At 38.5% G+C, this 21,870-nt stretch overlaps 2 protein-coding genes across 2 annotated transcripts; both read left to right on the forward strand.

The window, feature by feature from the left end:
• Window positions 1–2,244: 2,244 nt before the first annotated feature.
• On the forward strand, window positions 2,245–6,931 carry LOC108173388 (protein trichome birefringence-like 12). Its single transcript, XM_070821702.1, is given in 6 exon segments — window positions 2,245–2,254; window positions 2,509–2,636; window positions 5,419–5,603; window positions 6,047–6,184; window positions 6,786–6,825; window positions 6,827–6,931. Coding segments are annotated over 6 exon segments (606 nt in total).
• A 5,137-nt stretch (window positions 6,932–12,068) lies between these two features.
• LOC103436573 (peptide methionine sulfoxide reductase B5-like) lies at window positions 12,069–14,951 on the forward strand. Its single transcript, XM_008375013.4, has 3 exons — window positions 12,069–12,767; window positions 14,394–14,550; window positions 14,653–14,951. Exons 1-3 carry the CDS (start codon window positions 12,427–12,429, stop codon window positions 14,815–14,817), a joined length of 663 nt encoding a protein of 220 aa, XP_008373235.1. The 5' UTR covers window positions 12,069–12,426; the 3' UTR covers window positions 14,818–14,951.
• Window positions 14,952–21,870: the final 6,919 nt, after the last annotated feature.

The raw sequence follows: 21,870 nt of genomic DNA on the forward strand, positions 1-21,870 counted from the left end.
AATTGTCAACAAGAGGGTTTAATTTGTGTGCTTAACTTTATTTCGCATCAGCTTCAATGCAGGGTATACAAATACCACCTCCGAACAACCGTCACTTCGACCCATACATGGATTCAATTTGAAGTCTCCAGCCAACAGACCCTATTAACTGAAGACTTGGGGGATTACATTATGTACCATATATTGGGCCTCAGTTGGGCCTTATGAAAAATACTTGGGGGACTTAGCCTATCACTTATGTATTGAGGAACGAGCCCTTATTCTATAAAAGGGACTCCATCACTTTCATTAGAGAGCACCCATTATTCATGTACTGAGGAGCGAGCTCTTATTCTATAAAATGGACTCCCTCACCATCATTAGAGAGCATCGTCACCAGCTGAGCAACCGCTTCGCTGTGAGCATCAACTTTAGCCCATTATTCATGTACTGATGAGCGATCCCTTATTCTATAAAAATGACTCCCTCACCATCATTAGAGAGCATCGCCGCCAGCTGAGCAACCGTCTCGCCGCGAGCATCAACTCTAGCCCATCATTTATGTATTGAGGAGCGAGTCCTTATTCTATAAAAGGGACTCTTTCACCATCATTAGAGAGCATCGCCGCCTGCTGAGCAACCGTCTCAACGCAAGCATCAACTCTTAGCCCATCACTTATGTATTGAGGAGCGAGCCTTTATTCTATAAAAGGGACTCCCTCACCTTCAACGCCACAAGCCAAGCCAACCAAAGCAACATAAGCCACAAACCGAGCAGCCTCGCAACATGTGCTACTTTTAGTTGAGTATGATTTCAGATTGAGCACCGCCTCATATCGAGCATCAGTTCAAGATAACATCTAGTTACTTCGGCCCAAACATGGACTGAATTTCAAGTCTCCAGCCAAAAGACTCTCTTGACTGAAGACTTGGGGGACTACTGTTTGTACCATACTTAGGGCCTCCGTATTTAGATCTCGTATAAATACTCGAGGGACTCAAATGTAATTATGTAATAAAAGAATGGGCAAATATGTAATAAGCGAGAAGCCCTTATTCTATAAAATGACCTATCACTCTTCTCATTAAGGGAGACCATTTCTTAGGCCATGGGAAGAGCTCTCTCACCCTCAGAAGCTCTCACCCTCTCATCCTCTCACAAACAGAGAACTATAATAATCAGTGTGGACGTAGCCCAAACATTGGGATGAACCACGATACATCTTGTGTTATTTACTTTCTTGCAGATTCACGGTCGGATTTACGTTGTCCCAAGACCCCTCCGGTTTTGTGCATCAACAGAAACAATATGCAATTTCCAAGACTTCTATGTTATTATGATTGCTCTGCCACTAACATGATGAGTCTTTTTAAGAACATTATCATGCACTAATCTTTGATTTAGTGAGTGGAAATCATAATGGTTCATTTACCTTGATTTATGGTTGCTCTTAATCTTTGTAATGGACTTGAGATATAATATTTTTGTTTCTGGTGGATTCCTCCTCCATTGCTAGATGCATCTTATTCATTTTGTGTTGAATGAAAAAGTTTGATTCTTTTCAAAACCTTCAAGATTTTGAACTTGGTAGCATTGTTTAAGCGCTTAATCAACCCTTGTTAATGTTGATGGAAATTGGAAACATAATGATCTATTATGGAAGCATTCTTTTACTAAACTATCTGACACATAAAAATGCTCTATTCTCACAATCACAACTTTTGTTTTCTTAATAGACTGTATGGCAACATAAGCATTTTACGTTAAGAAACTATATAAGAATCAAAACTATTGACGAAGTTAAGTCTTATCTGAATGTGTACTACAACTTCAATAGGGCAACATATAAATTTGACAAAAACACAATACACATGATCAAGTTTGCTACATAAACAAAAGACACGATAAAATTAGCTTGACGTCGATTGGGAAATGATTGCACATATTGGTATATATGAAGTTAAAGGCTCAAAATAAATTGCATTGGTGGCTCAAAATAGATTGCAAAAACGCACATGACATATTTGTATGTATGACAGATTGGTATTAACGAAATTGGGTTGACAATAAATTTTAGCCCAAATGCCCAATATGTCAAGTTTCAGCCTAATAGCCCAAAAACCTAAAACTATTTCAGAATTCCCAATTTGTCCTGAAATTCCGAAACTATTTTGGGATTCCCTAAATTTGGGATTCCTCAAAATTTGGTTTGGGATCGGTCTTGAAATTGGAATTTTTGAAAACTTTGGTTTGAGAATCGGGACATGGTTTTTGGTTCGGTATCTCATACCGAACCAGCCTTATAGAAGACATATGTTTGTCCATAATGGCACCAAGCTCCTCTCTCCCCTCTTCCCATGGCTCATTCTACTAACCCTCTTCCTCATTTTCCTCTACTCCTATTCCTTCCCTTCCACACACCCTCTCTACCAACCTCTCTCTCCAAAAGAATCCCCACTTTCCCCTTCTGCAATTTCTTCAAAGGCCACTAGATCCACAACCCCAACCGCAAACCCATGTATGATGAGACCTGCATGGGAAATGCCTAAGGAACAAGAGGGACAACATAGGAATCATCAACTCTTGGAAATGGGTCCCTTAAGATTGCGTTTTGCATCAGATCAACCCAGCTTGGTTTCTGGGTCGGATGAGGAACATGATAAACCTAGTTCGGATAAATCTCCAAACCCTAACGACCAGTCCACGTCAGCACCATCAAACCGTCCCGCTGCAATCTGCAACCGAAAGGATTCCACCAGCTGTACAACCTGGACAAAAGGAATGTTGCACATGGATACAACATTCCTTGACAGCTAGGTTACCACATGGTTTCTGCACCTATGTTCTAGTTGCTGCATCATGGGCAGCAAGGACACCACTTGTATTGGATTTGTTTATTGCATGCGTGTATGTAACAGTGTATATAAATATAAACTCTGCTGTCCATTGCAGTAAGTTGTGATAACAAAACAATTTTGAATACCAAGTTTATTATGGTATCAGAGCATTGGAAGCTCTTCTTCTTGGTGCAGAGAGACGTCAAAAGCTTCATACTGTGTTTGAAAATGGGCTCACTGCCCTTGCTGCTGGAAGAGGTCGTTCAGGACATTCCCGTGGTCGCGGTGCTCCTCGCGGAGGCCGTGGTCATTTCAATGGTGGCCGTGGCCAGTTTCCTCCTCGTCCTCAAGGCCAGGAACACCATGCTCCTCCACCCCGACAACCTCATGATGGCGTTTTTGGTGCTCCTCCTTCTCCAACCCAATCTGGTGGCCGTATCCAATGCCAAATATGTCGTCGTCATGGCCATTCTGCAATCGATTGTTTCAATCGCCTCAATATGGCCTATGAAGAACGTGTTCCTGCTCCACATCTCCAAGCTTATGCTGCTGCTGCACCATCTCCGGCATCTGCCTCTCCCTCTGGCACCCAAAACTGGCTTTTTGACTCTGGAGCCAATGCACATATCACCAATGATTTGAATCAAGTTTCAAATCCTCGTCCCTACAATGGCACTGACAATGTTAATGGCGTGGTGGATGGATTAGGTTTGCACATTTCTCATGTTGGCACTTCTTTTATTCACACACCCCATCACTCATTTACCCTTCCCAACACCCTTCACTGCCCTAATGCTTCTACTAATGTTATTTCCATCAATCAATTTACCAAAGACAACCATTGTTCACTGACCTTATATCCCAATTCCTACCGTGGTCAGGACCTCCAAACGAGGAAGATGCTTTTGCAAGGCCGGAGTAAAAATGGTTTTTATCCATTTTCCAGTTCTTCTGTGGTCAACCATGGAGTCTCTGCATTTGTCGGTGTTAGAGTGTCGGATGCTATTTGGCATTCTAGGTTAGGTCACCCTGCAATTTCTGTTTTGCGTAGTCTAATTTCCCAAAATAAATTACTTTTAACTGGTAATGCAACCTACGACTTTTGTTCATCTTGTCCCCTTAGCAAAAGTCATAAGTTGCCATTTAATTTATCTTCTTCCTAGTCATCGTTTCCTTTGGAATTAATACATTCAGATGTATGGATTTCTCCTTCTTATTCAATTAATGGTTACAAGTATTATGTAGTTTTTTGTGGATGACTTTTCACCTATTTTGATGGCTCAACAATCATTTATCTTCTCATCTATGTGGATGACATTTTAATCACAGGGAACAATAATGCTCACTTGTCTCAGTTTATCACGCAGCTTGGTACTCATTTTGCAATGAAAGATCTTGGGCCCTTACACTACTTCTTGGGGATAGAGGTTTCCCGGACGCCTTCTGCTTTCTATCTCACTCAATCCAAGTATATTTTGGAGCTTCTACAGAAAACTAATATGGCTGACGCCAAGCCCATCTCAACGCCAGTTCCCAGTGGTAAACGCTTGAGTTTATATGATGGTGAGCCTCTCTTAGATGGATCTTCTTTTCGCAGTGTTGTGGGCGCCCTTCAATACCTTATATTTACACGTCCTGATATTGCTTATGCTGTCAACCAAGTGTGTCAGTTCATGCACTCTCCAACTACTGCGCATTGGGCTGCAGTCAAACGCATCTTACGGTATTTGAAAGGCACACATGCTCACGGCTTACTTTACAAACCCAGTCCCCTCACTCTAACTGCCTTCGCTGACGCTGACTACGCTGGCGACCCTGATAACCGTCGTTCCACTGGCGGTCACTGCATATTTCTTGGCAATAATTTAATTTCATGGAGTTCGAAAAAGCAACGTGGAGTGTCACGATCTAGCACAGAGGCGGAGTATCGTCAACTTGCCTATACTTCTGCCCATCTCTCATGGTTTCACAATCTATTCCGTGATTTACATCTTCCCTTACAGCCACCTCGTCTCTGGTGTGACAATATCAGTGCCATTGCTGTTGCTTCCAATCCCGTTTATCAAGCTCGCATGCGCCATGTTGAAGTGGATTATCACTACATCCGGGACAAGGTCATTCGCAAGGAAATAGAAGTTGGTTATGTAGCTACCACAGACCAAATTGCCGATTTTTTAACCAAGGGTTTGTCCTCTGTCCGCTTCCATTATCTTATCTCCAAGCTTCCTGTTAGTCAACGCCCCGTCAGCTTGCGGGGGCGTGATAAACCTAGTTCGGATAAATCTCCAAACCCTAACGACCGGTCCACGTCAGCACCATCAAACCTTCCTGCTGCAATCTGCAACCGAAAGGATTCCACTAGCTGTACAACCTGGACAAAAGGAATGTTGCACATGGATACAACATTCCTTGACATCTAGGTTACCACATGGTTTCTGCACCTGTGTTCTGGTTGCTGCATCATGGGCAGCAAGGACACCACTTGTATTGGATTTGTTTATTGCATGCGTGTATGTAACAGTGTATATAAATATAAACTCTGCTGTCCATTGCAGTAAGTTGTGATAACAAAACAGTTTTGAATACCAAGTTTATTAGAACATGAATATTGGGTTCGTCGGGGACTCACTGAATGAGAATTTTTTGGTGTTGTTTCTATGCATTATGAGAGTGGCTGATGCAGGTGCTAAAAAGTGGAAGAGGATGGAGGATTGGAGATGAGCTTATTTTCCTAACTTCAATTTTATGGTGAGGTATCTTCGGGCAGTGTTGCTCACCAAATATGAGTAAGATTTCATGAGATTGTTTTGTTTTTGCTATTTTGTTTGATTTATGAGCATGCATTGCGCCCTGCATTTATCTTTTAAACTTTCTACGAGTGTGAAATTTGATTGGATTGTGAATTTGTTATTGTAAACCAAATTGATGATTGGTCTAGTCTATGAGAAGAATGCAACTTTTGTGTTAGACTAAGCACTTTTGGACATTCGTTGGCACTGTCATTAAGAGTTTTCGGGAAATAACCGTGAGCTACTTAATTTTGTATGTGGAACGCATGCTAATGAAGCCATTGGAACTTTGATTTATTCTTGCTTAAAAGTTTTGGTATTTCCCTAAACTGGAATTTAATATGGAATATTGTTAATTGTCTCTTTTTTCTAAGTTTCATTTTCATGCAAGCGAGTTATGAAAATGGAAACCTCACATGCTCATAGTTGATTAAATCAAGATGGCAGCCAAAACAAGACACGCGTGGGGATCAAGATGGATTGAAAGGAACATATCGAGTAGATGTTGATATTCCAACCAATGATTGGGCCAACATTTCTGATTTTTATGATGTCCTAGTTTTCAATATAGGGCACTGGTATTACTTTTCTCTTTCTGCTAATTCACCAAAGTTGTTGATAAACGAATTGATTGATTTATTTCTATCTTTTTTAAAGTTGTGGCATGTCTAAAGAGTGTTGACAATAAGGGTCTCAAGATTTTATTTCCCTAACGTCATGTTTTGTATGGTCCTCTTTAGTAGTCTATTTCGTTGATGAAATGGCCCGTTCGGTCCTTAATCATCAATGTGATTTTATTGATTAATCAATGCCAGGAAAAGTTTGTGAACATGGAGATAAATTAATTTCTTTTTTAACACACACACACTCGGACAGAAAGAGAGGTTACAGTCTGGTTTTTGAAAGTAAAAAAAATAATTAAAAGTAATTGAAAAACTTTTCAGAAGCAAATTATAAAGCTTTTCCTCTATCGCCCTAAAAGGACATCATATGGATTAAAATGGTCGATCACCCTAAATTTACGATTCATCTGATATTGAACACACTAGCGTTACAATCAAATCTGTTGTTGAGTTTGTTACTTTGGTATGGCACCTCATTAGTTTATTACATGTCTGGCCTCTGTTATCAGTTCATATTCTGTAGAAACCAGTTGCTAAAGAATTTGTGCTTAACTAGGTGGAATTCTAATAAATTTCCAAAAGAAAGTCCTCTCATCTTTTTATCGTGCGGGCGAACCAATACTACCGCCCCTTGATATGTCAGATAAATTTAAAGTTGTTCTTGAGAATATGGTATCATACATACAAAAGGATGCCGTTTAGAGCAGATGCCCATCCAGCAATTTGGTTGGGACAAAAGGATGTCGTTTTAGTCTGGGGCCAGGATTGCATGCATTGGTGCTTACCTGGTGTACCAGATACATGGGTTGACATATTATCAAAACTGATTCACGTTGGGTTGGAGATAAGATGGTGAACAACACTTGGTACACTTATGACTGGAAATTGCATACAAGGATGACTTTTGTAGAAGTCGAGTTGAGCAGAATCATCACATTCTTTTTGTAACAATCGCGTCGCAAGTTTAATTGGAAATTTGTTGACATCTTTTGATGGAGGAAGGCGGCTGTCTGTTCTCTTTGTTGCGAAGGAGAATGACAGGGCACAAATTCAACTGAAACGTAACAAAATCAGACCACGAAGCAAAAAATTTGTAACAAGTGAGTAGCATTATAATTCATCATTTTTCATTGAAATTATTTACGGAGTTAAAGAAGGTTATTCCGGGATAGATCATGGTTTTCTCGATCCTCTAGGTTAAAACAGAATTGTGAAGCATTCAGGATGGGGTTTATGCATGTAATTCAAACTTTGCGTTGCTTAAAATGCTTGTTTTTAAACAGTAGTTTTTACACCCAATTGTACAGGTATTCAAACTTTTGATCCTTTTCAGTTTGTGAGGAGATGTGAGAGAGAGAGTTGGTGTCATACAAGTCCAATGAATTTAACAAGGCTAGGGCTAGGGCCACAAATAATATTAGCATGCGGGCTTTGGCCCAAAACTCAGTGTTTTCTGCTTCCGAGTTCTCAACCTTAAAAACATCAAACAACCTAAATTCCTCTGAAAATGGCGTTGAGAATCCATCTTCTTTCCCTAAAACGCCCCCACCAACCTCCAAACTTCCACACCAACAATGGACGCCTATCTCTGGATTCGTTCCACCTTGGCTTGAATCTTTTCTTCCAACAACGATGTATCAGCTACAATGGATTCCATCAAGCTTTATAATCAATCATGCCCTACTTTCTTGCTTCTAACCACATTTTCTCTCTTGATACTTGGAATTCAGTGGAAGAGAACTAAAGTGAAGGGTTAAATTGCAACATTTGTTTCTACTGTTTCAACATCTCCACCAGAGGTAATTGACACTGTGATGTTGAAGACACACTTTTCAACCTCAGAAGCCCTGATCCTCTCAACATACGCTCTAAACTTCAACATTTGTTAGCTAACAACACACCTTCAACATTTGTTGGCTGACAAGAAGCAATGGACGGTGCTTATTTCTTCATGTGGGTCGTCCACTTTTATAACATATTTTTAATTATTACGAGTATAAAAAGCAGTGTAAAAGCGTTTGGTGAATTTTAATATAAAAGTTATATAATTGTATATGATGAAAAAAAAATGGCATGGTAATGGGGCAGTGACAATGACAACGGTGGCAGGAACAATGGTGACGATTATGGTGGTGGCGGTGGTAATGGTAGTGGTAGTGGTGGGGTATGGTTGTGTGCCAATAGAGGAGTGTGGTGGTTGGGGGTGTAGTGGTAAGAATGGTGGTAAGGGTAGTGACAACAATGGTGGTGTACTGGTGTTTGTTGTTGTGGTGGCCGTGGTGGCGATTGTTGTATGTATAAAGAAGGATAATATAGGGTTTTTAGAGTGTAAGAACTTTGAACTCGAAAGAAGTGAACTTTGGAAAGAGAACTTGCTTGACGTTGTTGACTGAAAACACCTTTTTTTCTTCTTTTTGGATATACCATATATGGGCTTATAAAAATAATTTAGTACCCCAATCAAATTTGGGCCTTGGACAAGTGCCCTATTGGTATTGGGTCAGGGCTAGCCTTATTTACTGAAGTAACGGAAATCAATCATGCCTATGTATCATGGTATGGGACTGGTTTCCCTCCCACATAACAATTAACAATTTAATCCACTAACGTTGTGATTTGACAATTGATGATTGATTTTTTTTTTGTTGAACAAACAACATTATCTACATTAAGGGGGAGATGGTGGGCTTAGCCTCACAATGAGCTAGCAATAACGTGGTTCAAATTCACGTTTGGCGAGAATTGAACCTAAGACCTCTCACTTACCAATGTATTAAGTGGCAATGATTGAATTTCTTGTTTTTCGGTCAAACATTATAAAATTTATTAATAAAGACGGCTAGCACAAGAGAAGGATAGCCCAAAAGAAAGGTAGCCCAAAACAAACAAGTAAAAGCACAATCCAACATAATAGAAAATACAATAAATTGAAAAAGAAAAAAGAAAGACCACAGGCTCAAAAAAGGGAAAACTCCAATTGAAACCCTAGATTTGAAAAAAGAAATATGCCGCATCCTCTAAGCTAATTGCAGCACCTTCACAATGCCAACACCATCAAGGTGATGAACCAAGGAACCAAACATATGAACGGAAAATAGAGGTGGCCAAGCCACCCGCGTAGTCAGCACTCCCATAATCTTACCAGATAGTGCAAAAAGCACTTTAAAAGCCACCGAACGCCAGAGCATTCTTCTGAAGGAGAAACTTGGAAGAGCCATCCGATGGAATGACTAACCAAGGTTGATGATAGAGGATTCGTGAAGAGGAACAACAACTGGGGAGGAAAGATGCATAATAAGTTGAGATAAACTCAGAGAAAAATTGAGACAATAGCTCAAAAGAAAATGAGACATAAGCTCAGAGCACAGCACCAAAGGATAACAGATGTTACTGGAGACAAGGGAAAGAAAGAAAACCAAAAAGAAAGCATAAAAAGAAAAAAAAAGAAAAAGGAAGGTATAGACCAAGACGGAGGGAAAGAAGGGGTTTGAGGGAGGGCTTAGTGGGCTAGATGGGAGAAAGAAAAGGAAGAAGAGATGAGGTTGCTTGCTCACCCTAACCAGGGAGGAAGGAGTCGAGGGCGAGCAATTGGCTTGGGGGGTCTATGCAAGAAAATGAGGGCGACCAAGGTTGGTACTTTGATAGGCTCCACATTGTCTCACGACTCTTCTAAGTTCTTGATTGAATTTATGGTTTAAATCATTAGAGAGGCTATCTGTGCACCACCGACTATATCATTTGCTTTAAAAAATTGTAGTTAAACAAATAATAAAAGGGAGCTTTAAAAAGAGCTTGGGCCAAGTTTATTTTAACTAAAAATCATGCTATAATTTTATTTAATGAAAATGAATTAAATATTAACGAAAAAGCCTTAAATTTTAATACAAAGGACAAAAGAGCTTAAATTTTAATAAAAAATGACATAATTTTAATAATAAAAAAATAAAAAAAATGACCAGACACGCATGCCTCTAGCACAAACAATGTTTATCAAATTGAACACTATTTATGAAACTAAACACTATTTATGAAACTAAAACATTATTTATGAAATTGAAATACTATTTATGAAACTGAACGCTACTTATGAAATTGAACATTACTACACGATTTATTGGTCAAAATGAGACAAAAGCTCAGAGCACATCACCAAAGGATAACAGATGCTACTGGAGACAAGGGAAAGAAAAGGAAGAAGAGATGAGGTTGCTTGCTGACCCTAACCAGGAAGGAAGGAGTTGGGGGCGAGCAGTTGGCTTGGGGGGGTCTGTGCAAGAAAAGGAGAGCGACCAAGGTTGGTTTTGACGTCTAGGTTGGTACTTTGATAGGCTCCACATTGTCTCACGACTCTTCTAAGTTCTTGATTGAATTTATTGTTTAAATCATTAGGGAAGCTATATGAGCACCAAACGACTATATCATTTGCTTTAAAAATTGCAGTTAAGCAAATAATAAAAGGGAGCTTAAATGAAAAGGGCTTGGACTAAGTTTATTTTAAGAAAAAAACCATGCTATAATTTTATTTAATGAAAATGAATTAAATTTTAATGAAAAAGTCTTAAATTTTAATAAAAAGGACAAAAGAGCTTAAATTTTAATAAAAATAGGGCATAATTTTAATAATTAAAAAAATTAAAAAAATGACCAGACACGCGTGCCTCTAGCACAAACACTGTTTATCAAATTGAAAACTATTTATGAAACTAAACGCTACTTATGAAATTGAACAGTACTACACGATTTATTGGTCCAATTTCATAAATAGTGTCTAGTTCTTGGTCATGTTTGATAAATAGTTCCTAGTTATATTGGGTCCAGTTTAATAAGTAGTGTATAGTAATTGGTACAATTTTATAAATAGTGCCTCTTTTTAGTCATGTTTTATAACAAATGCTACTAGAGACAAGGGAAAGAAAGAAAACCAGAAAGAAAGCATTAAAAAAAAACAGAAAGAAGGGATAGACCAAGACGGAGGGAAAGAAGGGGTTTGAAGGAGGGGTTAGTGGGCTATAGGGGAGAAGGAACAGGAATAAGAGAGGAGGTTGCTTGCTGACCCTAACGAGAGAGGAAGGAATCAGCGGCGAGCAATTGGCTTGGGGGGGGGGGCTCTCTGCAAGAAAAGGGGAGAAACTAGGGTTGGTTTTGACGTCTAGGTTGGTACTTTGATAGGCTCCACACTGTCTCACGACTCTTCTAAGTTCTTGATTGAATTTATTGTTTAAATCATTAGAGAAGCTATCTGAGCACCAACGACTATATCATCTGATTTAAAAAATTGCAGTTAGGCAAATAATAAAAGGGAGCTTTAATGAAAAAGGCTTGGACTAAGTTTATTTTAACAAAAAACCATGCTATAATTTTATTTAATGAAAATGAATTAAATATTAATGAAAAAGCCTTAAAATTTAATAAAAATGACAATGGAGATTAAATTTTAATAAAAAAGGACACAATTTTAATAATAAATTTCTTTAAAAAATGACCAAACACGCGTTCCTCTAGCACAAACATTGTTTATCAAATTGAACACTATTTATGAAACTGAACACTATTTATGAAACTGAGCGCTATTTATGAAATTGAACAGTACTACATTGTTTATTGGTCCAATTTCATAAATAGTGCCTAGTTCTTGGTCATGTTTTATAATTAGTGTCTAGTTATATTGCGTCCAGTTTCATAAATAATGTATAGTGATTGGTACAGTTTCATAGTGTCTCTTTCTTAGTCATGTTTTATAACAGATGCTACTGGAGACAAGGGAAAGAAAGAAAACCGGAAAGAAAACATAAAAAAAAAAAAAAAAACACACAGAAGGAAAGGATAGACCAAGACGGAGGGAAAGAAGGGGTTTGAGGGAGGGGTTAGTGGGCTAGAGGGGAGAAGGAAGACCCTAACTAGAGAGGAAGGAGTCGACGGCGAGTAATTGGCTTGGGGGGGGAGGGGGGTCTATGCAATAAAAAGGGAGCGACCAGAGTTGGTTTTGACGTCTAGATTGGTACTTTGGTAGGCTCCATATTGTCTCACGACTCTCTAAGTTCTTGACTGAATTTCTTGTTTAAATCATTAAAGAAACTATCTGAACATCAATGACTATACCGTTTGATTTAAAAAATTGCAGTTAAGCTAATAATAAAATGATAGGCCCGCAAAACAGGGTGCATATTCTATTGCAGTTGAACTAGTCCTATCTTGAAATGGGCTTGCACGTTCTGACGTACTCTCCCCTTTCTTCCTCCAAGACCATAATCTTCAACAGCACCACCATCACACCCACTCTCTGCAACCTCCTCCGCCCTCCAAACCCTAAACCCACCTCTCTCTTCCGAACCCGTTTCACAACTTTACCCCCAAAACACATCGCAAGCGTCATACCCGCTGCTGGGTTTGCTGGGTCTTTGCACCGCAGCAAGCGGAGCTTTCGTGGCGGGGTAGTTGTAGCCATGGCTGCACCTGGGTCGACCCAGAAATCTGAGGAGGAGTGGCGGACCGTGCTCTCTCCCGAGCAGTTTCGGATTCTGAGGCTGAAAGGCACAGAGTAAGATGCACTTTTGCAATTGTTAGTTTAGTTGCTTATTTATTTTGATTTAGACTTGCAGTTTTATTGCATTAAATATATAGATTAGAGAAAGAATTCGCAGTTTTGAAGGTGTTTTGATTTATTTTTGTTTATTTAGTTGGTACTTATTACAAAATTCACGTATTTTCTGGCAAGTTTTAATATTTGGAAGAATTACATATTGATTGAAATAATGGATGTGCTTTTTCATTTTGAACTGCTTTGGTTTCTATCTTTCATTATTGTCCGGTCAGGAGTCGGTACTACATAATACATACAGATTAGAGACTGAGCTAATGTTAATTATTGTTCTTCATCTCCTTATCCATCATATCTAATCTGGAGATTACATTAATACTAGCTTGGGTTTATGGAATTCTAAATGAAGTTCATCATGTCTAGTAGCAAAGGCAGCTGCTTTTCACGAAATGAGCGAGTTCCGGTTTTTATCTAAATATAAGTGGCGAAAACAAGCATCATTAGGGTGTCAAATAAAATGTTCTGCTTATAAACATTGGCATGTTGATTGCCATGATCGCGACTTACTCGGGAAACTGATTAATATGATGAGATGGATGATATGAGTGGTATCCAAAAACCAAATAATTCAGATTCGGTACTGAAATGGGCGCAAAAAGGTCCATGCTCATAATGTATGACTATGAGCCTAAACTTGATTGTGATCCTACGGTAGACATTTCTCTCCTTGGGATCGATTAATATAGACTGAAGACATTAAACATTAAACATTATACAAGTGGAGTTGCAATAGGGGATGCTGCTATATTTAAATTGCAACAGTTATATCTGTACACTTGCATAAAGATTTCAAGTATTAATCTGTGAGCAAATAGACCCACAATTTGTCGATCCCTCTTGAAGTTTTAGGAAATGTGATATCAGATATGTAGTCTCTGACGTAGCAAGTGTTCAGTTAATGTCTGTAATTTCTATTTCGTTTCTTTGTTAATTTCAAGAGGACCCTTAGATTCATTCTAATTACTGAAACTGTGTGCATCAACATTTGGCGCCGTCTGTGGGAAACGACACAAAAAGCTATGTCGGTTTTCTTTCATTTTTCATCTCACCACCGTGAAACCTCACCACTGTCCACTGTGGAGGAGGCCAATTCCTAGGCCCTCTCACCCCCTCTCAGAGCCTCACTCTCATTACAGAGGCTCTCACACTCTCTCCCTCACAATCCTCTCAGAAATACAATATCAGTGTGGACGTAGCCCAAACCTTGGGGTGAACCACGATACATCTTGTGTTATTTACTTTCTTGCAGATTCACGGTCGGATTTACGTTGTTCCAAGACCTCCGGTTTTGTGCATCAACAAAATTTGTGGGACTTATTTATTTTTCCTACTTCGTTCCAATTAAAACAGCAAAGGAAATCCATGATAGGCTGCAATCGAAATTGCTGTTGCAAGATCTTCAGAAATAACATGAATTGCTGCATTGAACATCTAAATTAATCTATCCTAAAACTTTCATTACAAAGGTGTAATGTAACATTCTAACATGCTTAATACTTCATGATGATATGTAAATACAAGAATGAAGACTGACTTGTGATCTGGACATTATTTGGTGCTATAAAGGTATCCGGGCACAGGAGAATATGACAAGTTCTTTGAGGAGGGAATCTATACCTGTGCAGGATGCTCGACTCCTCTCTACAGATCCACAACCAAATTTAATTCGGGTTGTGGCTGGCCAGCTTTTTATGAGGGTCTTCCTGGGGCGATAAATTTTAACGTGAGTAAGCTTCCTTGCGTTAATCCTTATTTTTTTTGTTTCTTAATCTTAATTTAATTCAAGCTATCAGTTTTACTGTTAATGAAATTCTTATGCTATCAGCCAGACCCAGATGGGATGAGGACTGAAATTACATGTGCGGCTTGTGGTGGACACCTGGGTCATGTATTCAAAGGAGAAGGTTTTCGAACACCCACAAATGAACGCCATTGCGTTAATAGTATTTCACTCAAGTTTGTCCCTCCCAGTTCTAGTCCATCTCAGTGAAGCGTTTGTTCCTCCCAGTTCTAATGCATCCCATTGAAGCCCTTTGCATGTTACATTTCAATACCGTAAGTTACTGTCAATAAAGTGGTTGTTATGTAAAGAATAAAGATTGATGGTGAAACTTTTTGTGCTAATGTTGTCTCTCTTCTTTTTATATGCTTTAACTAACATAATTTCACCAAATGGGACTTCTTTTGCTCCCATTCCTCCACCTATCGCAGATTATGTTCTGTCTGAGTTCTGATGTATAGGAAATTAGGAATGGACTCATGTATCCTAGTTATGCTTTGCATTCTTGCTTTAACGGAAGATTTGTGTAAGGGTTGGTTTGGTACTGCTGTGCTTTGAAATAAAACTGTTTTTGCAGTGCTGTGAGAATAAGCAGCTATAAAATAAAGCAGCAAAATATTTGGTAAACTTTTTTTGTAAAAGTACTTCTGGAAAAAGAAGCAGTATTATAGTGTTTGATAAATTTTTATGTAAAATAACTGTGACTGTGTGAAATAACAAAAAATGGTATAATAGTAGATATATCATTAATTTAATTTTCTTAACAAATAAAGGTGAATTACTAAATATACTTTATTTTTAAAAGAAAAATATTTATAAACTTTATCTTAAACTTATAATCCGACGTTTAACAAGAAATCATAATCCAACATTTATGCTACTTCACATTTTCAACTTTGTTTCAAAGCTCATTTTTGTTGCTTCACATTTTAAGTTTTTTTTTTCACCAAAAACTGTGAAAATAAGTTGTTTTTAAGTGTTTATCAAACACCTTTTCTAACTCAGCTTTTTTTAATACTTACTTTTTATAAAAGCATCTCAATACTAAACCAATATTAAAAGGGTAACATGGTTTTGTTCGTTTCTCGTGGGGAAACCCTTATATGATGTCTATTGAGTAAAAAGAAAATCTTGTGTTTCGACAAAAAAAAAAAGAAAAAAGAAAAAAGAAAAAGAAAATATTGTGTGCGTCCTCATTGTAAAGACTTCAGCTGCTGGTCAGGTTTATTATTGTGAGAGGGTTGAAGTAATATACGTACATTGTGTGCGTGAATTTCTTTACAAACTGATAGCAAGGTTGAATGGTTTCGTGTGTTAGAACTTGAAAGGATTTTGTAGAAAGACATCCTTCGGAGTCAGGGTACACGAACTTGAACTAATAAGACATCAGCTAATAGCTAGTTAAGGTTTGATTTACAACTAAGACATGGATTAAGGACAACACAGCACAGCGAGCTTCTATATTTTACCTTGAATGCTATTGCTAATGACATATTCCTCAAGTTTCTACTTTCTAGCTGCATAAGAGAATTCCCAGTGAGGGGCTCTATATGGGGCTAGAAAAGTGGTGAATATAGCCAATTTTAGAGTTCCAATGAATTTTGGAGCTTTATAAAAGAATATCTCACAATGAGGGGTCATTTTTTTCGGGTTCTATAAGGGGCTATAAATATTTATTTATGTAGTAATTTGATTATGTTACCATTTATTTTGTGTGTTAAACTTTTCTTAAGTTGATTTTTAGACGTGTTATCTTAATTTTCTTTTTAAGAACCTTTTGACCTAAAAAGTTCAAACTCTGATGGTTAGATTTCATCACTTATAAACCGTTCGTTAGATTAGATTCTCTTATTTCAATCTCATTAGTTGAAAGATATAAACCCTCACTTCGCGCTCAGAAATAATTTGATTTTCAGGTACAACACAACACTTTACCTAGCACCAATTGGTAAATTAGTATCATACAATTTTCAAAAAAATTATTAGAAAATTTCACATACCAATGCCCAGAAACGTTAAATCAATATGAAATTTTAATTCTTATGGAGTTTAAAACAACCATTAATTAGCCAAATTGGAATAAATTACAAACACACACAACCAAATGTTTCATCATATAACAAGGGGCATTTTAGGACTAAAATTTTGTAATCTGAGTCACAAAGCAAATTTAATGAACTCTTTTTTTTTTTTTTTGTTAAAACCCAATAAACGGGTATATATATATAATGTGTTAAAGTTTTAAGAGGGAAATCTAAATTTTTAGACTAATAAAAGTGAGCCTATTTAGTAGAATAGCTGTTGACTTTTGTATTTTAGGTAGGATCCTAATTGATATGTAATCCCATGTAATCACTTGTAATTAGTTTTCTTTCCTTTTATGTTAGGGTTGTACACCTATAAATTCATTGAGAAGAATATATTATCATTCAAAGCATTCTTTTCTGGCTCTACCAGAGCCAGGTTAAGGAAAATTGAAAGAAAAAATTATATTCGCAACATTATTCACAATTTTGACGCCGTGTAGCCAGTTGTGCTCGCACCTTGAAATCAGCGAGCGACGCCGTCGTTGCTGATTCGAGTCCATCGACAACCACCAACCACGCAGCCAGTTGTGTAGAGTGTCCGTCCGACCAGCGAGCGACGCCGTCGTTGCTGATCGAAGTGCATCGAACCGATCCTTACATCTACTCACCACGACCCACTGCTGCATCACGTACCCACGAATTGAAACCCAACCCAGAAATCTTGCTGCTGCAAGAGATGAAACTCTCGAATCCGTCTGCGAACCAACCCAGTTTTTTTTACCCATTGTTGTGGAGCCGCTCCCGCTGAAATTGTTCTCAGCAGCACTAGGTTTGCGATCATTGCCGATACCTGTCGGTCGGAATTCCATAGTCTCCGTCTACCAGAAAACCCGATTTCGTTGAACTTGGTTGAAGCGCATCTCCAAGGATTTTTTGTATGTTCCTCGTCGCTACTGTTGCGGCTGCATAATTCATATCTTTTCTGCAGTGTGACCTGCACCTTGTTTTTATTATATATATATATATATATAAAAAATAAAAAATAAAAAAAATAAAAAAGGAGAAAAGGAAACGAAAAAAAAAAAAGACAAGAAAAAAAGGAGGTCGTTTGTTGGTTTTTTGGCTACTATTTTTTTTAGCCCAAGTTACATATTTTGTTGGCCTGGGAATTTGGGCCATATCTTTTCTCACTCAAATTACTTGGAGCCGTGGCATTTTGGGCTCATACCATTATGCATCGATCTGATCAAACCGAACAGGAAAGTAGGATCAATTGTGACCGGTTCAAGTCACGTGCATTGGTTGCCGAAGCTCAGGTAGAGTCTGACCATACATGTAATGATGGTAAGGCTTTCAAAGTTTCTGCATCTGTTATGAATAATACATGGATAATTGATTATGGTGCTACTGAACATATGACTTGTGATTCTAGACAGGTGCAAACCCTAAAACCATCCACCAATACTATAGTTAGTGTTGCCAATGGTAATGTTGTCCCCATTATTGGGGAAGGCGATGTCTCCCTCTCTGATACCCTGCATCTTGACTCCGTACTTGTTGTTCCTTTCCTTGACTATAATTTATTATCTGTTGCTCAAATAACTGTCGCCTTACATTGCCTTGTTATTTTTTGGCCTTCCTTTTGTGTTTTTAAGGACATTCGGACTCGTAAGACGATTGGTTATGGTATTCGAAGGGGAAAGCTCTACTACTTGGAGCTGACATCGAACAGTTCTCGAAATTTGACTCAAGCTCTTGCTGTGGGAGGATCTCATAGGGAGAGGGATAAAGCTTCAGAGGTTTGGTTGTGGCATCGTCGACTTGGACATGCTTCTTTCGGCTATTTACGAAGGTTGTTTCCTAGCCTATTTGTTAAGCATGACATTTCTAGCTTTAAATGTGGTGTTTGTGAAATGGCTAAAAGTCATCGTACTTCATTTCCCCCTAGTTTGAATAAAAGTTCAATCCCGTTTATGATAATTCATTCTGATGTTTGGGGACCATCTAAAATTGCTACACTTGGTGGTGCTCATTGGTTTGTTACTTTTATTGATGACTGCACACGTATGACTTGAGTTTGTTTGATGAAGTTCAAAAGTGAAGTTACGTCTTTGTTTCAGCGGTTTTACAAAATGGTACAAGTACAATATAAGTCACAAATACAAGTTCTTAGGAGTGACAATGGTGGCGAATATGTAAACTCTGAACTTCGTGCCTTTCTTGATCATCATGGTATTGTTCATCAAACTACATGTCCATATACTCCACAACAAAATGGGGTTGCCGAACGCAAGAACCGTCAGCTTATGGAGGTTGTTCGTGCTTCTTTACTCGAGGCTCGTCTCCCATTATCCTATTGGGGAGAAGCTCTCACCTCAGCTGCGTATCTTATTAATCGTGTTCCATCACGATCGGTTGATTTTCAGACACCCCTTCAGGCACTTTCTGCACATGTTGATGCTCCTGCAGTCCTTAATCTTCCACCTCATGTGTTTGGTTGTGTGGCCTTCGTTCATCTTCATAAACAACAGCGAAGTAAGCTTGAACCTCGAGCCTTACGATGTGTGTTTGTGGGGTATGCATCAAGGCAGAAAGGATACCGTTGTTATCACCCACCGACGAATAAGTTGTTTGTCACTATTGATGTTGCGTTTCATGAGAATGATATGTACTTTGCCAATCCCGAGTCTTCACTTCAGGGGGAGAATCAGAAAGAAGTTCAAACTCTTGATTATACTATTCCAGATATAGATAGAGTGAATGATTTGGATTTAAGTGGTGATGTCTTGGAAATAAGTGGTGATCATTCACACGAAAATAATGATGTGAATGAATTGGAATTAAGTGGTAATGTCTTGGAGACAAGTGGTGATCATTCATATGGAAACAATGTTGAAAACCTTGAAAGGGACGAGTCGACATCGCCAGATAACTCACTGCCTGATAGCTCACTGCCAGTTTTCTCACCACCGGACAACCTTGTGTCGCCAGCTACCTCACAGTCGAGCTTGAGTCCCAATAACCATAATCAATCGTCTTCGATCCCGGATGCACCACCACCACGTCGTCTCCCTGATCGCGTCAACCGAGGTATTCCTAAACTTACTTATGAAGCCGACCCTAAATGCAAAACTAGGTATCCAGTGAGTAAGCCCAACCCTGAGTCTAATGTGTTATACCCGTTAAGTAATTATGTGTCTACCAGTCACCTGTCAGAATCAAATAAGTCGTTTGTGCATCAATTATCTACTGTATCTATTCCTAACAGTGTGCATGAGGCTTTAACTGATCCACGTTGGCAAGTAGCAATGAATGAAGAGTTGAAGTCTTTGAAGAAGAATACTACCTGGGAGATCACAGATTTGCCAGCTGGCAAGAAACCTGCGGGATGCAAATGGGTTTATACTGTGAAATACAAAGCAGATGGGACGGTGGATCGTTTCAAGGTAACACTGGTAGCAAAAGGATACACTAAAAAATATGGAATTGACTACACAGATACATTTGCACCTGTAGCCAAGATCAACACAGTTCGTGTTTTGTTGTCCTTGGCTGCAAATCTTAATTGGCCCTTACAACAGTTTGATGTGAAGAACGCCTTCTTACATGGAGACTTGACAGAAGAGATTTATATGAATCTTCCACCGGGATGTAATGCTCCAGATAAATACAAAAGAAAAGTGTGCAGGTTGAAGAAATCCTTGTATGGCTTGAAGCAGTCCCCTCGAGCATGGTTCGAAAGATTCACAAAATCAATGAGAGCATTTGGTTACAGACAAAGTAACTCTGATCATACTTTGTTCCTAAAAAGACAGAATGGGAAGCTTACTGCACTTATTGTGTATGTAGACGATATGGTGGTAACAGGTAATGATCCGGAAGAACGTGCGGCCTTGCAAAGATACATGTCTACATAATTTGAAATGAAGGACCTTGGATCCCTGAAATATTTTTTAGGGATTGAGGTGTCGAGAAACAGTTCTGGAATTTTCTTGTCTCAGAGGAAGTATATTATTGATTTGTTGCACGAAACTGGCATGTCAGCTTGTCAGCCAGTAGCTACACCATTAGAAGAAGGATTGAAGCTTAGTGTTGATCCTAATCAAGTACCAGTTGACAAAGGAAGATATCAAAGGTTAGTAGGCCGTTTGATGTATTTGGCACACACAAGACCGGACCTTGCTTATGCCTTGAGTGTAGTGAGTCAATACATGCATGATCCTAGAGAACAACATATGAATGCCGTGATGAGAATATTGCGATATTTGAAGGGAAGTCCGGGCAAAGGAATTTTGTTTAAGAGGAATAATCACTTTAATGTTGAAGGTTATACTGATGCAGACTGGGCAGGTTCCATTGATGATAGACGCTCAACATCAGGTTACTTTAGGTTTGTTGGGGGTAACTTGGTTACATGGAGAAGTAAGAAACAGAATGTGGTTGCCCGTTCCAGTGCAGAAGCAGAATACAGAGGTATGGCTTTGGGGATTTGTGAAATTTTGTGGCTTAAGTTTCTGTTAAGCGATTTGGGTATACAACATGATCAGCCCATGAAATTATTTTGTGATAATAAAGCTGCTCGTGACATTGCACATAATCCGGTACAACATGATAGAACAAAACATGTTGAAGTTGATCGGTTCTTCATCAAAGAAAAATTGGAAGGGAAAATAATTGAAGTACCGGCGATAAGAACATAAGATCAGTTGGCAGATATCCTCACAAAAGCTGTTTCGAGTCACAAGTTTTCAAGTTTCTTACACAAGTTGGGCATGAGCGACATATATGCACCAACTTGAGGGGGAGTGTTGACTTTTGTATTTTAGGTAGGATCCCTAATTGATATGTAATCCCATGTAATCACTTGTAATTAGTTTTCTTTCCTTTTATGTTAGGGTTGTACACCTTTAAGTTCCTCTTATTGAGAAGAATATATTATCATTCAAAGCATTCTTTTCTATAGCTTCTATCATTTTATGTCTTAAGCATTAAACATACAAAGAAAATGTAGGAGGATCTTTGGAACAAAAATATGTACGAAAAAGGAATAAAAAAAAGTAGAATGAGAATATAAGTGTATTCGCAAGTGAAGGAAGAATGACTCACATAGATTGCTACTTTTCTCGTAGAACCCATTGTTTTCTGGGGCTGGATGTATCCCAATTTTATGTTACCCAAAAAAGGAAATGGCTAGCCAAAGTGGTGGATCTAATCCCATTTTCCGGCTCATTAGGAT

The sequence above is a fragment of the Malus domestica genome, chromosome 05, assembly GCF_042453785.1.
Source record: "Malus domestica chromosome 05, GDT2T_hap1".
Lineage (NCBI taxonomy): Eukaryota > Viridiplantae > Streptophyta > Magnoliopsida > Rosales > Rosaceae > Malus > Malus domestica.

What these genes read in the sequence shown, in the direction of transcription:
- LOC103436573 (XM_008375013.4), top strand. Translation starts at nt 12,427, where the DNA reads ATGGGCTTGCACGTTCTGACGTACTCTCCCCTTTCTTCCTCCAAGACC. An exon ending in CTGAGGCTGAAAGGCACAGA is followed by an intron (nt 12,768 to 14,393) that starts GTAAGATGCACT and finishes GGTGCTATAAAG; the next exon opens with GTATCCGGGCACAGGAGAAT. An exon ending in CTGGGGCGATAAATTTTAAC is followed by an intron (nt 14,551 to 14,652) that starts GTGAGTAAGCTT and finishes TTATGCTATCAG; the next exon opens with CCAGACCCAGATGGGATGAG.